The sequence below is a fragment of the Pyrgilauda ruficollis genome, unplaced genomic scaffold (assembly GCF_017590135.1).
Source record: "Pyrgilauda ruficollis isolate IOZ18807 unplaced genomic scaffold, ASM1759013v1 scaffold7, whole genome shotgun sequence".
NCBI lineage: Eukaryota > Metazoa > Chordata > Aves > Passeriformes > Passeridae > Pyrgilauda > Pyrgilauda ruficollis.
The window spans coordinates 332033-349831 of NW_024528821.1; the positions used below are offsets into that span (position 1 = coordinate 332033).

Genomic DNA, 17799 nt, shown 5'->3' on the forward strand with positions numbered 1-17799 from the left:
GACTTGCATCCTTTTGAGCCTCCAGGAGCTGTGGGTGAGCAGGAAGGGAGGGTTGGTGGTTCCACCCAGTGGTGCCCACCCGGCCCCAGTGCAGCACTGGGACACAAACTGGGAGCAGCTCCCCAGGCCCAGAACTTCTGCTGACATCACTTCAGCACATCACAGCCCTCGCTGCTTATAGGCCCATCAAATATTTAAGGGATAAGCTTTCAGTTTGTACAAGTTAGTCAGTTCAGTTATTCGCTCGCTGAACGTTAATTTTCATTATTTTTTCATTAATTTTCAGTGCAAACCAGAATCCAGACAGTGTAGTTTTCTCCTCAAAACCATAAGGGCTCTTCCCAGGAGTCCCTTCCAGTTTATTAATTTGCTAAAATGACAGGATATCTACAAGGAATTGTCAGAAAATTCTGTGTACAGGATGACATTTGCGGGTCCTTTTGTTGTTTGTCTCTTTTTTAAACAACTGCTCTCATCTGTGGCCAAGAGCAAGCTCTTCCTGGGTCAGGCTGCTGGAGCAGCTGAGAGCAAAAAGGGTTTTGCTGCTGGGGGCTTTGATGCTGTCTCAAGAAAGCTGCTTTTATCCAGTGCCCCTGCTCACCCACCAGCACAGCAACCCCAGCACCCTGTTCCACTGACTTTTATCTCCCCACCAACAGGGACAGGCTTCAGCAAATGATTGATTTAAATGCATCTTTCTGTGTGCCTGGAACTGGAGCAGACACAGCTCATCACCTTCCTTCCAATAAATAACATCCAGAGGTGCCACAGATCAGCTAAAATAAGGTTTGGGGGTTTTGGTTTGTCTGTTCACCTCACTTGTGAACACATTTCTGAAATTATCTTTTGGAACTGTATAATATCCTGAAAATGCAAAACATTAAAAAAGTTTGCAGAGTCTTATTTATAACAGAGCACTTCTAAATAAAGATATTTCAGAATATACAGGGCAAAGAGAGAGTTTACAGCAACCAAACCCCCAAAACACAGCGATGTGAATTACAGCCACCATCTCCACACCATTTCCTGCTGCATGGAAGAAGGAAAGGAGGGCCTGAAAGGTTTCCTGGGGTGCTCCCCACTTCCCATCTGGCAGTTGTGAATTCTGCTCCAGAGACAAAGAACTAGTCAAGAGTGAAGAGCTGAGCTGAGCTGCTCTGCAGCACATCCCCGGGCCTCACTACCTGTCACATAACGTTGGGAGCAGGATTATGGCTGAAAAGGTTGACAGAGCACAGATTTATCTCTCCAAATCAAACACTGTGTGTTTAGCTTAACTCAGTGAACTTTAACTAATTAGCCCCTCATTACAGTAAATTCATATAAGAGTAATTTTCAAAAGGCTAAAGCCAGAGCCCAGAGTGTTTACGCTTAACCTGAAGGACTGATAGCAACAGTGAGCTGTTGGGAGAGATTTCCTCTTAAAAAAAATCCAAATGCAACCTTTTCATGCCAATTCTTCGAGGTGAAGCCCTTTCTAAAATAGACATTAAAAAAAAAATAACTAAAAATATACATATATCTAAATAGGGATGAGCTCAGAGGTCAGAGCCAGGTGCTAAAACCACCAAAGTTAAGGGGTCAGTCCCTGCGTGGCCATTCACTTCACACCTGGATCGGACTCAGAGGTCAGAGCCAGGTGCTAAAACCACCAAAGTTAAGGGGCCAGTCCCTGCATGGCCATTCACTTCACACCTGGATTGGATGATCCCTGTAGGTCCCTTCCAGCTCAGAACATTCTGTGATTTCTGTGAATAACTAAAAATATACATATATCTAAATAGAGATGAGCTCAGAGGTCAGAGCCAGGTGCTAAAACCACCAAAGTTAAGGGGTCAGTCCCTGCGTGGCCATTCACTTCACACCTGGATCGGATGATCCCTGTAGGTCCCTTCCAACTCAGAACATTCTGTGATTTCTGTAAGTTACCCATGGACAGAAAAAAGGAGTTGAAAGTGGAAATCAAAAGGCTACACAGTCCCATAAACATCATATTTCCCATTGCTTTTGTATTTTATATCATGTTTTACATAAAGGAAAAACTACTGGGGAACAGGAATCGCAGCTGAACGAACCCTCCCAAGGACGGCAGGCAACGAGCTGTGTCTGGAAAACCATCGGTGACAAAACAGAAATCCTGATGGCACGTGAGGGCTCAGTGCCAGAGAGCTGTGCAGGCCGTGTCAGGGAGCTCCCTGAGCATCAAACCTTCCTGGGAATGGCAGCAGAGCAAAAGCCCCCAGCCTGCCTGCTCCTCTGCACGACACACAAAGCCCACGGGCTCTGGAGCCTGGCAGGACGGCTCTCCCTCACACCTGGGCACAGCTCCCACACAAGGCAAGAGAGAGAGCCCCCAGTGGGATTTAAATGCTGAGGTGTTTGTAAAATGTGCTCACTCAGGGGACAGGGCCAGCCTGAGCACAGGGAAGGACCAAAGGCTTTTCTTCTTCTCTCTCCCACGACAGAATTTCATCCTCCAGCTCAGTCTGCAGGGCACCTTGGACAGCAACTCCTGTTGGATTGTGCCATTTCTGACCCAGAGATGGGGCAACTGAGAGGGGATTTAAAAGCTTTGATTCTGTTTTCAGTTTTATGTGAAGGGTGAGATAATACAGATGTTATAATGTAGATGTTATAAATGCAGATATTACAATGTAGATGTTATAATGTAGATGTTATAATGTGGATGTTAAAATGCAGACGTTATAGTGTAGATGTTAAAATGCAGATGTTGTAGTGTAGGTGTTATAATGTAGATGTTAAAATGTAGATGTTAAAATGCAGATATTACAATGCAGATGTTAAAATGCAGATATTACAATGCAGATGTTATAATGTAGATGTCATAATGTAGGTGTTACAATGCAGATGTTATAATGTAGATGTTACAATGCAGATATTACAATGCAGGTGTTATAATGCAGATATTACAATGTAGATGTTACAAAGTAGATGTTATAATGTAGGTGTTATAATGTAGGTGTTACAATTCACTCTCCCAAAAGAAAACCAACAACCATCTGTCCCTTCCTAGTACAGGAACCCATCACAGTATGAAAGAAAGACGTGTTATCCCAATAAAATTAAGATAAAAAGTTTTTGATAGAAACCACATCAACACCTACCGCTCTAAAGTTATCATAAAAACCAATCAGCCCATTTAAACAGATCAATACCCTCTTAAACAGAAATAATTAAATACTCAAAAAAATTAGTAAGTGAACAATTACCAAAAAAACCACATCAAACCTACAGATAGTCCCTAAAATTCCCCACAAATTCATGATATTTTCATGATAAAATTCATTTCCCACACCTCCCTGCCCTGAGCAGCAATTCCTCTGGAGCAGGCTCTGCCTGCACTGCCTTGCTTGGTCTGTGGATGCTCCATCCCTTCACTCCTGTCCTACCTGTGAGCTTTGGCACAAATGCAAACTGCTAAAGCTGCTTTAAAAGCTTCACCCACTCCTGAAATCCTCCCCCTCCGTGCTGCAGAACATTCTGATTCTTTAACAACACACTGCAAGAGGCTTTCTTAAGAAGTTTAAGGACAGCTCAGCAATTGATTCATACCTGTTCACTTAGATGATGAGCTGCTACTCCTTTAAACCAAATCATGATTGCCTTCAGTGAAGAAAGATCTTTTTTTGAAATGTATATTCCTTAGTAATAGTGTTTCTATTATTTCAGGAGGTAGTAAATATTCAGAAGACTCCATAAACATAATTCCAGCTTCCTTCTGAGTGGTTATCCATTAGGAGAAAAAAAAATGAAACTTCCAGTAAATCTCCCTTTAAGGTTTACACTCTGGTAAAGTAGATTTAAAAATAAAATAAGCTTTTGTCAAAAGCATCTTGTAATGAACAGATTTTACAAGGAAAGAAATTGCCAGTCATCTTTGCAATGTCTGACAGGGATGATAATGTATTTTTTCAGGAGTGAATCATCAGATCTAGGTGGTTTTTCTTGTTCTGGTTTGGTTTTTGGTTGTTTGGTTTTTTTTTTGTTTGGTTTTTTTGGTTTTTTTTTTTTGGGTGCTATGTCTTGTTTTGTTCCTTTTATAAGGAAATAATTAATTTCCTAATTGTTGATTGAACATCTTGTTGGATTTTAATCAGCCCCCAGTGATGATGGAATTTGCTGCTGTTCTCAGACTCAAATTCTGCTCCAAAAGGACCTTTTGGGTCCTCCCTCCATCCCATTCTGCTTTGGACATAATTTTCCAGAGCCCAAAGCCAGCTGAGCTGACAATGTAACCTGATCATAGAACAGAAAATGCTGTGGCCCTCCAAGCTGAAGTATTTCTCCCTCTCCTGAGGGAATACTGACAATAATGGCTTTTTCTCCTATTATGTTATTTTAGAAACGTGTTCCCTTTAAAATGAAAAAAAAAATCATCCTCGCAATGACTGAACATTTTCCCTATTTCAGTGTGGTATGTCTATTTTAATTTGTAATTTAAATTTGTAGGGAAAAAATGCAGGAAGGCTGACATTCCACTCCAGTAATATATTCATGGAATTACAGACACATAGACAGCAATGTAAAATTTTATATACTCTCCTTATAATTATTTAAATAGAATCTTCTTCACCAACTGAAGAAATACCAATGCAACAAAAAAAATGGAAGAAAAAATAGAGAAATCACAGAGAAAATGAGAAGTGAATATAATGCAGATCTAAGGAAGAACTCTAGTACCTCTGTTATTTTTAGACCTCCATCTGGAAGGCACTATACAGTGTGTATATAGTTTTTAAATAACAATATTATGACATTATATACTTCCATGAGAGGGTAAAGGAGATGAGCTAATGCACACACTAATAGATATATTAGTGATAATGTTCTTGCAAAATCTTATATCAAAGCCTATTATATCACTTTCCCCTCCAAAAGAGAAATCAGCTGTGTAACATGCAGAGATCTTCTACTGAGGAGATCAACAAACCATATCAAAGGTTCACTTCTGCTGTGGGTTTTGAGCATGGCCAAATAAAACCAGCTCTTTTAAGGCTGGTGTCTGGTTTTTACAGAATAAAGGCAATTCTGGAATTTGAAACTAGTCACTCTAAAATACAGGACTATCAGAATTATTATTAATGCACATCATCAATACCTCACATCTGGTTTTAGTCATCATTAAAAATAACTTCACCGTAATTGCAGCACCCTTTAAAATATAACAGCATTGAAACTGAAACAACCTAGCAGTGCAAATGTCCTACAATTAACCAGCATGGATAGTGCTCAGGATGTGAGAGCAATTTTGGAGCTACATACATTACAAATGTACCAGCTCAGCTACATTATGTTGAGGCAATAATGTGCAATAATTAGATGAACCACCTGTGCTACAGCTTCAGAACTGCAATGGAGAAACCAACAGGAAATTGGGTTTGAAATGATGATTGACCAGGTCTCAATGATGCCTCAGGTTTTGGCATTTATGTTTTTCAGATTCTCTGCACACCTGGGCTGGACCTTTAACTTAGCCTCTTAGAAGGATATGAAACTAAAACCATCAAGAAAATAAATTTATTTCTTATGAAATGAAAAATTATGACACTAAACCGTCAGGAAAATAAATAATTATGATTATGAAACAAAAAAAAAATCAGGAAAATAAATTATTGTGATTATGAAACTAAAAACATCAGGAATATAAAATTACTCGAGGCAACTGCAATGCTGGCCTCTCACAGAATGACATGACTGCCTCAGATGGTATCAGTACTCTGTAACTGAGCACTGTTATTTTGGGTCTTTTCTTATTTTCTCCTGCTAATGCCACAAGAAAATGAGAAGTTTCATGGTTTGCTCTGTTACATCATAACCCATAGGTTATGCCTTTGCAGGAAGGAAACAAATTAAGTTCTCACAGTCCAGATGACAGCCACAATGGAGAACTCTGGGCAGTGGCTCCGTGCTGAGGTTGGGGACTCAGTTCTACAGCGTGTGCCCTGAACAGGATGGAACAGAAACCCTCCCTATCTACAAAATAACCATTTGGACCTAATGTCACTTCAATTAATCCCCTCCCAAGTCATACACTGCAACGGTGATTTTCATCTCTCCCCTTTCCATTCATTATGTATATATATTAAAATATTAAAGCCAATGTGCTTTACCTCAGTAAACAGTACTGTGCGAGAAAATTTTTCAAATAGAAGTGTTTCACAATAATTGCATGATAACACTGTCAGCACTGACAAAGAAAATTCAAATGGCCAAATGCAAATTAAGTTAGCCTTGCATATCGTTCATTACTACTCATGTAGTTGGTAAATGAATGCATGAATATCCTTTCTCTGCATGTAAAAGAAGTTCCTCTAACTTCAGCTACTGCATAAAGATGCAGCCAAAACTCAGCTATCAATCTCTGGAAATGGAGGCCTTCCCATCTAGCAGGACATAGCTCATTAAAATAGAACAGTTTTCAGATTCAGTGTGAATTAAAAAATAAATAAATTCAGAATGGTGAGTGACTTCCAACTGGTACAAAATCCTGCTCTGTGACCTTGGCAGTCTCCTCCTGGATCACTCTTTTTGATGGGCTGGTTACTGGGAAGAATTCCTGGTTCTCAGAAAAGCTTGGTTTTATTTGTAAAAATCTATTTCACAACACAGGACGTTCAAAAAGGTTTTTGGATTTCTAATGGCTTTTAGGAGGTTCAGAGGCAACTGTGCCAGACCAACTCTAAGAGAAAGGAGCTCCACAATAAACACTGAGTGACTCCAGAGCTGCTCTGAGTGCCTGCAGAGTCCTGTCACCAAACAGACACAAATAACTTAAAAAAAATAAATATAAATAAATAGAAATATGTATGGAAATCTAAAATGCAATACAGCACTCAGTTTCAAGGTCTGGAGCAGCTGGCACAGCTCTGCACGTGTCTGGCACGAGCTCAGATGCTCTGTGCCACAAGCTGCAAATGGGGAATCCTCAGTGCTCCCATGGAACTCCCATCAGCACTCCTGGTCAGTGGGTTTTTACTCCAAAAGGCACAAAAATTTACAATTTTGTATTTTTGGATCTTAGGGCAATTCAGTGAGTAAAGGAACACCAGTGCTGAGTTTTAAAAATGCTGAAACTTGAAAAATATTCTGAAAATTCACAGGGAAAACTTTCCCCACTGCCCTGAATGCACTCTGAAGCACACTAATAAAAGCAAGGGGTACAGAACTCTCCTTAGCCTGGCTAAGTAATTTAATGCTTTGGATGAACAACAAACGGAGGCAATTAGTTACAATTATATAGCACAATAACTTTCTGAAGGACATTTAGCAGAAGGTGCACGTGGCTTTGCCACTTGATGGCACATTTTCATCTGTTCAGGAAAAACTCTTGTATTGGGAAATAAGAACACACCAAATGGCAAACATCAGCTTAGGTTCAGAGGAAGCAGCACAATGGACACGAAGTCCAGAGCTCACAATCCCACTTCTCTGTGCCTGCGGAGTTCCCCAAACATTTATAAACACTTGACGTGCTCTAGGTGAACACGTGAGCAATCCCTGCGTACCAGGAACAGAAAATCAATTTTAAAGACACCAAATCAATCTGCAGCACTTGCCTCAGAGAAGGGTAATGCACCCACAGAGGTGAAAGCAATTATGCAAATGTACAGAATTCTTGAATTTCTGTCTTTCTGCCCGGCCAGAGGTCCTGAGGTGTTTTTAGATCCTCTTCACTCCTTGCCTGCTCCAAGGAATGTGGTGTCCACCTAAAAACCTGGAGCATCCAGTCTGAACAGGCTGAAACCTCTTCAGTCCCTTTTTGTCCACTTCTCCTCCACCCTGCTTGTAAGGAGAATTCCTCTGAAAACTCACAGGATTCAGGTTTGGGCTGCAAGGGACCTTAAAAATCATCTGTTTCCAGCCCCCTGCCATGGGCAGAGACATCTCCCCTTGTCAAGTAAAAATTCCCCACATCAAAGCTGTTTCTTTCATGCCAGGCCACAGGAAAAATCTATTATCTAACTACTCCTTTAATTACAAAAGCCATAAGACAAAATGCAGACACAGTAAAAATAGATTATACCACAAATACCTATTTTTAAACAGCTTTGGGACTGTTTATGGAGCTCTCAGGACTCAGGTAATTTGCTGAGATTCCATTTGAATGGTGCCCATATTTATATTTAGAAATAAAAAGCAAACTTAAATCTACAATAGTGCCATGATAGCAAAATGAGTAAATTTATTATTGGTGATCTTGTTTAGCTCTTGCTATTACAGATGTGGTAATTTTGAAGCACTTGGATCTTGTGTGAGTCCCATGAGTCCACAACACCTGACTGTAAGCAAAAATCCTCCACTACACAACTGCATAGCAAACATGCCTTTAAATACTCAGCTCCTAAAAGCTAAAATGTTTGAAAAGATGAAGAAGTTTAAAACACACACTGATTTTTAAACTCAGGACTAAATTTTTCTAGTCCATAATGGGTATTTCCAACTTGATAACAGGTATTTAATGTTAAGGATCTGTTCCTCTGAAAGAGATTTTATTGAGCACAAATTCAGTGCACCTCCCACCTCCTTGCATTTTAACATTTATGATATTCTCACCAATTCACAGATGCAAGCGTATCAAAACCCAGCTTATTTAGACAACTGTCACATCCAGAATGTCTGACAATGCTTTCAGGAAAGCAAATTTGCTTTGACTGAAGGTTTTTATTTCAATGTGGTTCAGGTAAATGAGGACTGTGCACCCAGAAACCCAACTAACCCTCCAGATTTTATTTAATACAATCAGTGCAAAGATAAAATTAGTTTAGCAAGTTAGACAAGCAAAAGTGAGTCTTTAAGCACAACTGTTATCTCCAAGCAGAAGACACAAGATTCCTAAAACAATAACCTTTTATTAGAATTCTGATGCAATGAAAAATACCCACCTACTTAAACAAACCCACACTTTCAATTAAAATGTCTGAATGCCATATGAAAATTACCAAAAATCATTAAAAAAAATAGGAACATTCTATTACCACAGCTCCTTTTTCCTCTTGCCAAGGTTAAACGAGGAGTGGAAGCCCTTCAGGTGGCTCCCACCAAAGACACAAACCAGATGCTGAAGGTTCAGGCTCTCCCTTTCCCTCTCAAGGTGTGCTCTTAGCATGGAAATAATGGCAGGGCAGCAGCTGGTCTGATTTTGATGCAGGAATTAGAAACAAATCCAGAATGTGTGCTAAGAGAGCAGAGGAACTGCCCAAGAAAGACACTGAGACAGATCTAAAGCAGGAGAACTTCATGCATGTCCCTGGCAGCACTGCATCCCCAGCAGGGACAGCCACTGAAATTTGGCCCAGGCCACCAGGGAGGCTGCCAGAGTTTGCAAACGTGGGAGAGGGCACTGGTTATTAACATTCCTAAAAGAAATTCAGGGCCATGCCAAAAAAACTTAGAAACTTAATAAAAAGAACCTAGCAGAATAGTTAGCTCTGTGCAGAAATTTGCTTAAGCTAATTTAGAGAAAAAAATTATTCCTGAATTGGTGTTTTAATGATTTTATAGCCCAGGGCAAGGATAAAGGGCAAGGATTATTGTGCAGCAGCAGTGCTGGATGCAGATTTTAATGGCACCCTGTGATAAATGCCACCTAAAACTGTTCTTTATTAACCCAATATTGGCAAACGTGCAAAATGCAAGTGTATTTTTGGAAGAGGAACCAACATTTCTAGAAACTGATTTCTAATTATTATTTTGTAGGCTCCCTAAGCAAAGCAATCCACTGAAAGGACAATCTCTCTCCCTAAAATCCAGTGGCTAGAAACAATAAAGTGGAGCACTGAGCTCAGGAGAGAGGAACCACACAATGTTTTTGCACATTGAGAAGTCTGCAGAAGAAAGAACACAAAAGAGGGAAATATAAAACTAGAGGAGGGGGGCAGAAATTTATTATTATTACTTCCATGACCTGCTAACAAAACCATTTTTACTGGAAAAGTCTGGGGTTGTAATGCAACCCATTAAAGTGTAGCTTTTCATTTCCAGGCTTAGCAAACAAACATAATGCAGTGAAACATATTTGAAATGGGTTTTATTGTTCCGAGCCTGTCTGTACATTTCACCATTTGATTTTTCCCCAGCAGGAGTACTGCAATGTTGAGCGATCCCTCTCTTCCCCTTCTGCACCTCTTACCCAGGCTGAATCTGACTGGAAATTAGTTTAAAAGAAATGATTTGAAAGGCATGACCATGTAAGCACAAATGTCCTGCAAGGGACAGCAGCAGCCCCTGTAAAAAAGGCAAACTCAAGAGGTGGAATGCCACTCCTTTGGGCTGGTGGAATAACTGGAGCTCTGTTATCCAAATTAATTAATCCCTCCCAGGTGCAGCCCACTCACCTAAAGCCACAGGGAACACACAAAGGGTTTTTTGGCCTTTTTTTTTTTTTTGCAAAGTTGTGTAGTTTGAGCCAAGCTGATCAAAATGCCAGTACAAGTGAAACTGCAGATTGCTCCTTCTGAGTTAAATTTCCTGCAGGAAACCACTGGAATAAAACACACCAAAAGCTAAATTTCCATCATCTTCTGATTGCAGCCACTGTGAGGGTGTGAAGCCTCTCCAGTTTTCATTCTCACCACGAGAAGATGCAAACAGAATAAACAAATTTGGAAAAAGACAGATCTAGAGCACATACATGGAAAGTGTACAAAAGTGAACCCACTGTAAGTGCTGAGTGGTTTTGGGGGCATTTTCTTTGTGGGTTTTTTAGGGGTTTGGACAGGAGTTTTTTTGCCTTTCTGTAGGGGCAAATTAGCAAAACTACAAAAAATAAACAAGCAGAAGTTGTTTTTTCTCCTTGCTAAACTACAACCACAGCTGGCACAGAAAAATGAGAATCTGTGTCCAAAACAGGCAGAAAACTATTAATGGATTTTCCTCTCAAACCATAACGTGCAACCAAGATAAGTTCAAATCCAAAACTTTGCTGGACAAGTCTAACTTTGAAACAGCAACACCTTTATTTATTTTTCCCCACGAAAACTCCAAACCCAGGCTGACTCCAGAGTTCAGCTCTAACACTGCTCAGAAACCCCTGCCCACAGACAGAATTATTCCATTTGCCAATCACAATCACAGAACCCAGCAAGCCCAGAAATCCCCCAAACTCTTCTTTCCAGGACTTTTATTTCCTTTTTTCCCCGCTTCCACTGGACCAGAGGAGGCATGGAATTAATTGTTTATTCCAATCCCAGTGGATGGAACTCTGCAGGACAGAGTGGCACCAAGGAGGGAACTATCATTGCTCCTTTTTTGAAGGGGAGGTGTGGAAGGTTGTAAATGTGGTGCCAGGATTTTCATGCTGTATTTCACTGCTCAGAAATGTCACAGCCACATTTTTAGGCACCTTTTGGTGTGTAGACAAGTTAGTCACAAGATGTCACATATGTTTCTAAACCACATGAGAAAATTTACATGAAAGTTTCAATGAGATATTTGACCAGGAACAACATTTATTGCATCCTATTCTCAAGTCTTAACTACCTCTGAAAATTTTACTTTATGGCCTCCCTCTCTCACAGAACACTTACATTTGGCCAGAGTTTGGACTGGAGGACCCAGCCCTTTTCTCACAGTGAATTCTCCAAAACCAATCAGCTCCTTAAATTTAAAGCCAGGCCCCACTGGAATATCCCCTGACTCAATGAAATTCCAAACACAGAAGTCAAAGTAACTACATAAAGCAGAAGATCAGTCAGAGGCATTTTTAATTAGCTCTGTCCCCTGTTTTTGCTGAGGAATCCCTGGGTTTGCCCCAGGTTCAATCATCTTCTGTTTTCTCAGCTGCAGCAGATTTGTGCACTCTCCTCTGGTCCCTGGGAAGCTTTGCTTTGTCACCACTTGGTGACAAATGTCTCCTCTAGCCACAATAGAGAGAAACCATCCCTCAAAATGATACTTCTCAAGATAGGGGAAAAACCAAGTTTTGATCGAGGAGTTCCTTCACGTCTGATCTGAGAGCAGAAACAAGCCCTGAATTAAGAATTTTCCTGGAACTGTAGCAGAATTGACTTCAGAGTATGAACAAATCAAGTCACTTATTTGGTTTTTTTCAGTCACTTACTTGGTTTTTTTCATAAGATCACGCACATGGCAAATTAAAAATAATTATGCACTACCTTTGCTACTAAAGAGGGTAATAGAATTTGCCTTTACTCTTCTGTTCCTCTAAAAAAAATCCATCAGCCAAATGAACCTAACCCCAGCTCAGTGAGGATCAGGTGGATTAACATGGCTTATTTATGACTCTCTTTTGCCAAACATATCCAAACCAAGCTTTTCATTTTATGCCAAATAACTTCAACTGTAGATTTTTAAGACTGCATTTTTTACTATAAGACATGTTTCAAACGAAAAATTGGAAAACACAGTTACCATGAGCTTTGATGAAAAGTGAAAGCAGAGTAAATGCATTTCTCAAAGTGTGTGCCACTGGAATATCATAAGCAGAGAAGTGAACGAAGGAAACGCTCCCACTGATCCTCTACTCAAATTGTCTCAAAATCATCTCAAAATCAGCTTTGCAGGAAGAAGCAATTGCTCAGTAAAGTGGGCAAAGTTCAGTCCAATACCATTGTCTTCCTCAGGAAAACGAAGCTATCTTAATGCATTTTTACTTTTAAGACTCCAAATACTGGAAGTTCCCACCAGAGCAGAACACACCCAAGAGCAGTGCTTGGAAATGATGATCAGCTGAACACTCAAATCTTATTTGTTAAGAAGCCAATACTCCTCATGGCACCACCTACAATGAATTAATTATACTTACAGCTGTAAGAATCAAGCACACTTAGTGCAGGGATGTTTAATTGTCATTTCAAAGCCAACAGGAGCCCTTGGAGCACACAGTAACCCGGAGACCCAGCCTCAGGTTAAAAATCTGAGACTGTGCTGGGCTTTCACAGGAGCTCACTGCCCAACAGCAGCCCACGGTGTCCAGTGAAAACTGCTGAAAACTGCAAAGATTTGGCAAATCTTTGCCAAACAGCTTCAGCCTGCTCTGTTCACAGCCCAAACTTTGCAGAAATTCTCTTACCTTGCGCTCGCGGCGTTCGTTTCCTGCGGTCCCTGAAAGCTGCTCCCGACTGCAGGGCCTCCAGCAGACTGTCCATCACCCCTGTCTCGTCACCCTCTGTGGGGAGCAGCAGAAGAAAATTCCATCAGTACAGCTGCAAGCAGGCTTTAGAAGGAATTAAGAGCCAAGAGTTGTCCCGTTTCCGTAATGCTGCCGGTAAGAGGTGGGCACATCCCAGAGCAAGGCTGCTGGCAGGGCAGGGGCACTCTCTGCTGTGGGGTGATGCCCATCAGGCCAAAGTGATGCCAACCCGACTGTTCTTTCAGCTTTAAGGTGTTACCCTGTGCATTATTGATGCCAACCCTAGTGTCCTTTCACCTTGGAGATGCCAACCCTACTGTTCTTTCAGCTTTAAGGTGTTACCCTGTGCATTATTGATGCCAACCCTAGTGTCCTTTCACCTTGGAGGTGTTACCCTGTGGATTACTGAAGCCAACCCTAGTGTCCTTTCACCCTGGAGATGCCAACTCTACTGTTCTTTCGCCTTGGAGATGTTACCCTGTGCATTACTGATGCCAACCCTGCTGTCCTTTCGCCTTGGAGTGTTACCCTGTGCACTACTGATGCCAACCCTAGTGTCCTTTCAGCTTGGAGGTGTTACCCTGTGCATTACTGATGCCAACCCTACTGTTCTTTCACCTTGGAGATGCCAACCCTAGTGTTCTTTCAGCTTGGAGGTGTTACCCTGTGCATTACTGATGCCAACCCTAGTGTCCTTTCACCTTGGAGGTGTTACCCTGTGGATTACTGAAGCCAACCCTAGTGTCCTTTCACCCTGGAGATGCCAACTCTACTGTTCTTTCGCCTTGGAGATGTTACCCTGTGCATTACTGATGCCAACCCTGCTGTCCTTTCGCCTTGGAGTGTTACCCTGTGCACTACTGATGCCAACCCTAGTGTCCTTTCAGCTTGGAGGTGTTACCCTGTGCATTACTGATGCCAACCCTACTGTTCTTTCACCTTGGAGATGCCAACCCTAGTGTCCTTTCAGCTCGGAGGTGTTACCCTGTGCATTACTGATGCCACCCTATTAAGTTTCTTTTTCTTGGGCCAGGTCTCATAAGCCCTCAAAAGAAATATAATACACCCAAGGATAGCTCAGCTATTACTTTGAGAGCATAAAATAAGCAGGATGACTTCTGCTGCAGTGTTAGAAACAAAAAAGGTTTAATAAGAGGCAAAATAACAAACAGAAAAACTCGAGCCAGATGCAGAGGTCTGCTCCTGGTAAAAACACCTCACAAAAGCCTTTTGCTCTTTTGTTCTCTCCTTTTTCTACCTGATGGTTGAGGCAGGACTTTTTGCCTTCTATCCAATTAGATGCTCTCTAGTGTTTGGTGAAGTCCCTGAGGTCCTATGAGGTGGCATTTCACCTAATTGTTGAGAGAAACTTCTGGGCTTCTTTCCTTTTTTGGGGGACAAAGGCTAGTTTTGCCACTGTGTCATGAGGGTCACACTCCTACAGGACCCTCAGCATGCACAGGCAGCTGCTGCTGAGTGGTGGCTCTGCCTCGCTGCCGAGATGGCTGAAGGCTTTTCTGAAGTGGAAATGGGTCAATTTGATCAATGCATCTGATGGCACTGAACAGCAGAAAGTTCAATGTTGCAGTACAGAGAAAATATTTTATATGGTGCCTCCCGACATCATGACTCACGAGATCTGTGGAAAAATTATCTTTACAATCAATGGATGGTCTTCAGGTGACATAAGGAGAGAATGAAGAGGGGATAATCATGAAGTGGAAGTCAGTGGTGTAACATTTCTTAACAGCTGAATTTTACTCCTGCTCAATTTTTTATTTTGCTTTTTTTATATCCAAGCTAACTCGCAGCCTTTAAATTGATGGACTTTATGGTGCATTATGGAAATCTGGGTGGAAAAATTACTTCTTTTTATATATTTGAGTCTTTACATTCCTTTGCATTTCAGGCTGTTAATAACAGTTGACAGCAGCATTCAGCAGCATGAGAAATAGAGGTCAAAGAACTGAAAGGTTACAAAACTACTGATGAATGCCTCTTTCTGTTCCCATATCTGTGTTATAACCCAAAACTAAAATATAGGTTAGGCTCAGTAGGTAGGTGGACATTTCATCCACATCTCTCAGACTCCAAACTCATATAAATTTCCCCATGTGGGAAAGGGAAGATCATTACTTTATGCAAAAAAAAAAAAAAAATACATTATGGTATAAAACTTCTGACTCACACGAAGTGTGGGAGGTTAGATGCACATTCAGGCTCTCAAATGCTCAAGTTAAAAGCAGCCTATTAATGAATAAGCTGTTCTGTCCTGGTTCTCTGCTCCATTCAGATTTATTAGACTCAATCTAGACCTAAAACAGAACCTGGTTCAAACTTCTACAAACTGATCAGTAGAGTAACTACTTAATACCATTAAATGATACATCCACTAATTGAAACCATTCTACACACACCACACAACACCCAGAGCTCTCCAGGGCAGGAGCAAAGGGAGCAGAGCAAGTGCAGGAACCAGCACAAGACTCTGAAATCCCACTTTTAATTACATTCCATCTAAAAGCCTTAAACAACTGAGCTCCTGCAAAACAAATAAGCAAATTAGCTTTTCTCAATTCCCACTCACATCCAAAGCCAGAATTTTCTCTGAACTCTACAACATAATTGTTTTTCTTTGTGCTTCTTATCCTACCCATGCTTATTCATTGATTTGTTGTTGGCTCTGTATTAAATTTACCTTCAAAATCAAAGGTCTGTGAATACACTTTGTCTAAATTAATACACATCAAGTTGGTCTGAAACACTTAATGCCAGTGACTGCAGACCCAGAACTAGTTAATATCTTAGAATACTTAATGTGTAGAAAAATTACAATATTCTTCGATCTTCATTAAAAGTAAGAGTTGGCAGACTTTATTAAAAAAGACAAAAATCCTTCAATACTTCATGAATGTTTATGCAGCCTTCCACTTTTTTGCTGAGTGAGCTGCTCTACCTGCTAATTACTGCAACTGCCAAAAGCCAGCCTGGTTTTGGGATGCCAGAATGTACAACATAAAACACATTATTAAGGAAGCTGCAGGACAGACTGATGAGATTTTTAACTCCTCCAAGTAAAATTCATGCAAGGTCTGATCTCAGCAGTGCATCTTAATCAAAGTCTTCAGGTGGTTACGTGGGAACTGGACAAAGAAATGCATTTTCAGGGAGCCCTGATTAAAACTGAAAAAATAAAATTCAATAGAAATTTCAGTCTTTCCCTACAGTTCTTGCTGCAGTTCTTCACACAGTACCAGCTACCTCCTCCATTTGTCTTTTTTATACCACCCACAGCAATTTATAGACACAAATAAAAAACTAAGACAGAAATTGCCAGAAGTTTGAAAACTAAAAAACTTATTTCCAACATTTCTGTCAGCAGAAATAAAATACACAATCATTATTTGTCTTTTAGATGTCTTTCATTGTACACAAGGACAGGAGTTTCATCTGGAACAAGTAATTTTCTTCCTCATTGTTTCTTCTTCAAGTTGGCCCCAAGCATTTAAAAAGGAGCAAATGTGTGGAGACATGCAAAAAAAAAAAAAAAAAAAAAAATAACATTTGGCAATTTCCTTTGATTTGCCTCAGCAAAGAGCCAGATTCACTCCAGGTGTCAAAGAGGACTGCAAAAGGATTCTCAGTGCTGAACTGATGTGTTAACTACAAGCCCCATTTGTGTGAATTTGGGTTTGACACCAGCTCTATTCCCTCTGGTCTGGAGACCCAGACTCAGGTGTGTTTTTAGGAGTTTCAGAAATGCGTGTGCTCCTGCAGGGCCCAGGGCTTACACCCAAATCAGCAGATTTGGGCCACTTTTAATGCAATAACAAAGACAAAATAACTTTCTTCTTCCATAGAACAATATTCTTGCTCCTTGCACTGCTGTAGAGACCTGACATGCAGAAGATTTGGAATAATAAAATCATTGAAATAATTGGATGAGCGTGTGCAACTTCACAGAGCCAGGAGCTCTTCAACAGGGAATGCCCAAGAGAATAACTTGATAAGAATCTACAGAGGTGACCAAAGAAACAGCAACAAAACCCCAGCATCCTGTGGCTCCAGGAGCAGTGGTGCACCAGCTTGATTACAGCATTAGAGAACAGAAATCACCCCTGGAAAAGCCTTTCATGTCACCAGGGGGTTCATTCCACACAGAGTGCCCCAGGCAGCACAATTTCTTCAGCCCACGCAAAGCAGCCACTGCAAGGATGCAGAACAAGCTCCTCCTGTGCTTTGGGACCTGGGCAGCCCCAGCAGAGCAAAGAGAAAAACCTTCCAGGGCTGGGACTGCGGCGCCAGGGTGGCACTGCCCACCCCACTGAACCCAGCTGGCCCCTTCCTGGGCTCTGCCAGGCAGCAATACTGACAAAAAGGCTTCTAAATGGAAGCTGAGGGTGATGTTTCAGCAGGTGCCAGCTGCTGGAGGAACTGGGGGCTGCAGAAACTCCCCCAGTGGGGTTGAACCAACGGAGGCTCCCGGGACGTGGGAAGAGACGGGAATCTTGACTCCGTGTTTCAGAAGGCTGGTTTATTATATTATGATATACATTATATTAAAATGATATACTAAAACTACACTAAAAGAATAGAGAGAAAAGGATCCATCAGAAGGCTGGAAAGGACAGGAATGGAATGATAACAGAAGCTCCTGACTCTCAGAGTCCAAGCCAGCTGAGTGTGAT

At 41.1% G+C, this 17799-nt stretch overlaps 1 protein-coding gene across 1 annotated transcript in view; it reads right to left on the minus strand.

Moving 5' to 3' along the window:
• Positions 1-17799, minus strand: part of DIAPH2 (diaphanous related formin 2) — a 168715-nt gene that overhangs the window by 38172 nt on the left and 112744 nt on the right. The window contains exon 27 of the mRNA XM_041485318.1: positions 13052-13147. Within this exon, the coding sequence (XP_041341252.1) occupies positions 13052-13147 (96 nt within the window). The remainder of the gene's footprint in view (positions 1-13051; positions 13148-17799) is intronic.